At 42.1% G+C, this 5000-nt stretch overlaps 1 protein-coding gene across 1 annotated transcript in view; it reads right to left on the bottom strand.

Moving 5' to 3' along the window:
- Positions 1-2600: 2600 nt before the first annotated feature.
- The window catches only part of appl1 (adaptor protein, phosphotyrosine interaction, PH domain and leucine zipper containing 1), a 22201-nt gene continuing 19801 nt past the window's right edge, over positions 2601-5000 (bottom strand). Inside the window, exons 11-13 of the mRNA XM_031301396.2 lie at positions 3899-4087; positions 2875-2917; positions 2601-2787 (exon numbers count right to left, since the gene is read on the bottom strand). Coding sequence (XP_031157256.1) covers positions 2653-2787; positions 2875-2917; positions 3899-4087 — 367 coding nt within the window. The 3' untranslated portion in view covers positions 2601-2652. The remainder of the gene's footprint in view (positions 2788-2874; positions 2918-3898; positions 4088-5000) is intronic.

The raw sequence follows: 5000 nt of genomic DNA, 5'->3' as shown, positions 1-5000 counted from the left end.
TATGAGAGCTATAGAAAAACAATATACTGTGCGAGAGTCAGAGCGAAAGAATCCCTCCTTCTCGCTCCTCTCCCGCTCTCTCCTTTCTTTCTCCCTCTCTTATCTTGTTTGTCCTCCTCTCTATCTGTCTGTCCTCCTCTTCTCTGTCTCTCTCTAATGTATATGTGTCTCTCTCGCTTTCCTCCTCCTCTCCGCCTCTCGCCTCTCTGTCTCTGTCCTCGCTCCGTTCTCCATTTCTTTTCTCTCATCTGTCTCTCTCTCTCTACTCTGTCTGTCTCTCTCTCTTCTCTAGATCTCTAAGTCTGTCTCTCTATCTCTCTCCTCTGTCGTCTCCTATCTCTCTATTCTCTCGCTCTGTCGTCTGTCTGTCTGTCTGTCTCCTCTTCGTCTCTTATATCTCTCCATATTCTCTACTCTTGTCCGAAATGCTGTCGACCAAAACGTAAGGTTCTGTGTGAAAGTGTTAGGTCTCTGTAAGTTATAGAGTGTGGTCTAGGACTACTATCTGTTAAAGTGTCTGAGTAACCTTCCGTTATGATTAACCCTGTAAACGCGGTTTATAGTGAGCGGCGACTAAGAATTCAAGCATTCGGACAGTGCTCCGGGAACATCTCACGGGGGTGTGGGGGGTAAGGCGCCCGCTGTAGCCGAAACTTTCAGAGCCGCAGTGAGGAAATATGCCCCCAACAACATCAACACTCTGACATGATGGACCAACACTCACTTAAATTACAGATGGCTGTTTAGCTTCCCGATAATGATTCTCTACCGGAACTCTGCGTATTCGGCCGATACCGAGTACCGAAGGCCGTACCAGGGGTAAAAAAAAAATATATTGATGGTTGTAACCGCTGATACTAGTAATCCCTGTATTGGTGCTCGATTTATACAGGGACGTATGATTTTGTTAGGTTTGCTTACCATGCTGACGGCGCGCCCGGCCAGCCATCCATCCATTCAATCCATCCTATCATCCAGCAACACACCCAACCCACCAATCCTCATCAATCCATCCACCCACCCACCCACCCAACGTCCATCCACGCAACCATTCCACTAAAGACAGTATCAGTGTCAGGAGTAATATGACAAGTTTGATAAGATGTAGTTAAGTTTCATAAGGGTTTTCTCATTTGTAAATGTTTAGATAACATTTTCTTTTTCCAACTATCCTACACTTAAAACCTATATTAACACACTCACTAACCGTAAGTACATGTCTAAGTCATAATAATTCTTGTATCCCTTGACAGCTTCTAAATCCCTGGTTTGTAATTGATATAATACTTTAGAAATGGGGAATCCATCATTCATGAAGTATGAACATTATAATATACACATTATAGATAAGCGTATTAAAGAACAAATGAAACATTAATAACTTTGATTAATTACATACTAATGTGTAAGTATGTCGGACAGTTGAAAAAGAAACTTTATGTTGCAATGGTGTTTTAAGTTTGTGCTCTAAAACAGATTGTCCCCACTTGGACTCTATTAATGACAGAAGTCCCCTGTTGACTAGTGCTGAGACACTAACACTCCTGCATGAGTCCATACTGTACATTAGTTCAGTAAAAGACAGTATCAAGTGTCAGGAGTAATATGACAAGTTTGATAGATAAGATGCAGAGGAAGATCAATACTTTGCCAGAGAGTCGTGAGTTGAGACAATCCTCTATTTTTCGCAAGAATGATGCTAAGAAAGCACATATAAATTGTGTCATGGGTGTCATGTGTCACATAACGTTTATTTTTATTGGTGAACAGACAAGATGAAATGACATTTGTCTAATGATTCAGGATTGCAACACTGGAACTGAGAATTTGCATGAAGCAGAAGGCACACTGATATATTTCTCAATAACTAAAGAAAAAGTAAAATGAACTTGAATTGTATGCTAATCTTTAAAATGTAACTTTAAAAGTATATTATATATAAAGGAACCTGATAAAATCAATGTTGTTGCTAGTAATTCAGTCCTTGATATAAGTGCATGCAGTCAAGGCACTTCTGATTTGCAGGTAAAACAATGTTTATTCTCTATGTAAGTGGCCTTATTATTTCTTAATATTTGTATAACAGAGAAATGTTTGAATAAAGTTGAATCATTAATCTTTGAAATAAACAAAGTAGTTGCTGTAAACAAACAATCATTGAAAGAATAGGTACAGACAGTTTCACTTCAGTAAATGAAGGTCCCCTTTTTAATATATAGACATCGCTTAACCCACAAGTCCCCTCTTGGCAATTTTTTTAAAAAACATAAAAAAGCCTATTTTCAGTAATATTATAAAAAAAGATCTTAAAAGTAAATGTCCTTTTCTATTTTTGTATTTTTTAAATGAAGAGAAATAGAAGTCCACACTTGGTCGGTGTAGCCTGATAGTCCCCTGTTGGTAACATAGACGTGTATGTGTGTGTGTGTGTGTGTGTGTGTGTGTGTGTGTGTTTTTGTGTGTGTGTGTACATGTGTACAGACAAGGCTAGCAGCAGCAGGACCGCGTCAAACACGTTTCTGGTGTGTAAAGAAATAGAAAACGCCACGCAGCCGCCACGCAACAAAAGCGCCACGCTCACGCCACGCAGCCAGTGTGCAGCCGGCCTAACTCAGAGGTGACTCAGAGGTCTGAAACCAGGCTAAGCTACATCTAAAGATAGCTGCCAAAATCTCCACCGTGATCTGTGACCAGGTAAATAAAAGTTAACGAGGGAAGCAGGACACAGACCTCTGCGTTCTCACTCAGGTAGATCCTTTTGGAGATGTTGTTGATGGTGGCGATCCACTGGAGGAGGAAGCAGCACAGAAGACGGCATGAGGAGACAACTGACAGTTAATAACGAGCAGGTTACACGACAGGAAAACATTTTACCTCCTCGCAATCCTTCCTGCTGTCCGATTGCAGCGTCACCACTCTGAGAACACAAAACGAGAAAAAAGTTTAAAGGTCCCATGGCATGAAAATGTCACTTTATGAGGTTTTTTAACATTAATATGAGTTCCCCCAGCCTGCCTATGGTCCCCCAGTGGCTAGAAATGGTGATAGGTGTAAACCGAGCCCTGGGTATCCTGCTCTGCCTTTTGAGAAAATGAAAGCTCAGATGGACCAATGAGGAATCTTCCCTTTATGACGTCATAAGGGGAAAGGTTACCTCCCCTTTCTCTGCTTTGCCCGCCCAGAGAATTTGGCCCCCCCATGAGAGAGAGAGAGACATCATGGCTTACAAACAAGCAAAGCATGGCAGTTGGTCAAGAGACTTCAGATACAGTATTAGGGGACCACTAAGGTCTATATAAAAGAGACTTCAGATACAGTATTAGGGGACCACTAAGGTCTATATAAAGAGACTTCAGATACAGTATTAGGGGACCACTAAGGTCTATATAAAAGAGACTTCAGATACAGTATTAGGGGACCACTAAGGCCTATATAAAAGAGACTTCAGATACAGTATTAGGGGACCACTAAGGTCTATATAAAGAGACTTCAGATACAGTATTAGGGGACCACTAAGGTCTATATAAAGAGACTTCAGATACAGTATTAGGGGACCACTAAGGTCTATATAAAGAGACTTCAGATACAGTATTAGGGGACCACTAAGGCCTATATAAAAGAGACTTCAGATACAGTATTAGGGGACCACTAAGGTCTATATAAAGAGACTTCAGATACAGTATTAGGGGACCACTAAGGTCTATATAAAAGAGACTTCAGATACAGTATTAGGGGACCACTAAGGCCTATATAAAAGCATCCAAAAAGCAGCATGTCATAGGACCTTTAATAGAGTGGTATGTATATGCTACTATAAAAACTTAAAAATGGAGAAAACATCTAAAAGAATTATGGTGTATTCATGAGAAACAAATGTAAAAAGTGGGAGCCCTCTCACTTCTTGCCATCGAAGGAAGTGACCTGGAAGCAGAAGCGGCGGTCGTCACAGTCGACCGCCATGACGGAGCAGTTGTCGAGGTCAGTGACCAGCCCGCCCGCCACCTCGCCGCGGCCCTGCTGCATCAGATTACCGCCCTGCGTGAAGAAGTACTGACGCTCCCAGGACGACGACACCAGCCCCGTCTTACTGAGGGACACACAGAAGAGCTACTTTAACTCATTGGAAGACGACACAAACAAATTAAATGTAAAGAACGTAACTTCGAACTTAGTGTCAACTTTTTTTTAAAGATTATATTTTGATTCCAGAAATAAATTCATCCATTATAAAATTGTGCATAGATACTATTTTAATCCTAATACGTTGTCTACAAAGGGCTTAAGTTAAATTTGAAGGGTGGCTCAGACAACCCCTGCCAAAATCCCCACAATTAAGTCTCTCAAAATCTGACGAAAATCTCTTAAACTGACCTTTGTTGATCTGAAATGAAGACTTCAGCAACTGCACGGCCTATTTCTCTCTTAAAATGTTTTCAGAAACACGTTTCGGTGAACTATCTTTGTAAAATATGAGATTGTATCCTGAATGAAGCCGCCATTATGCCCGGTTGAAAAATCCGGGAGCAGCCAGACCCACATGACGCGTTCGTCCAATCAGCTGCCGGTTTTCATTTTTTTGGGCGACACTACAGATTAGCGCCGCCTGCTGTTATGGAGACGTGTTACGTCTCACGCACGCGCAGAACGTACGCTCAAGTCGGCGTCTCTTCGGTGTGTTCTGAGGAACTTTCTGGACCTCGGGGAGACTGATCAGTCCGCCTGACTTTACTGCCGATGGTCGACCGTCTGGTTGGTGGGTCAGAGCGTCAGAAGGCGAAGTTCTGCTACTCTCTGCTCCTCACCACGGGGCTTCTCAGAGCTTCACCTTCTGAGAATATAGTTCCCAGTATGTATACGGTTAGAAGATGGCTGTGTGTCATGTGACCTTGTTATTTGTACACGCTGTGACTCTACAAATCACAACATGTAAACAGGAATATGTTGGCGTTATTTTGTCACTTATTGGGAGCAGTCGGCTAGATGGAGCCGGTTACCTCCAG

This window comes from Sander lucioperca, chromosome 6, assembly GCF_008315115.2.
Source record: "Sander lucioperca isolate FBNREF2018 chromosome 6, SLUC_FBN_1.2, whole genome shotgun sequence".
NCBI classification, from domain to species: Eukaryota; Metazoa; Chordata; class Actinopteri; order Perciformes; family Percidae; genus Sander; species Sander lucioperca.
Note: the sequence above shows the minus strand (reverse complement) of the source record. Positions and strands in the feature narration are given on the sequence as shown.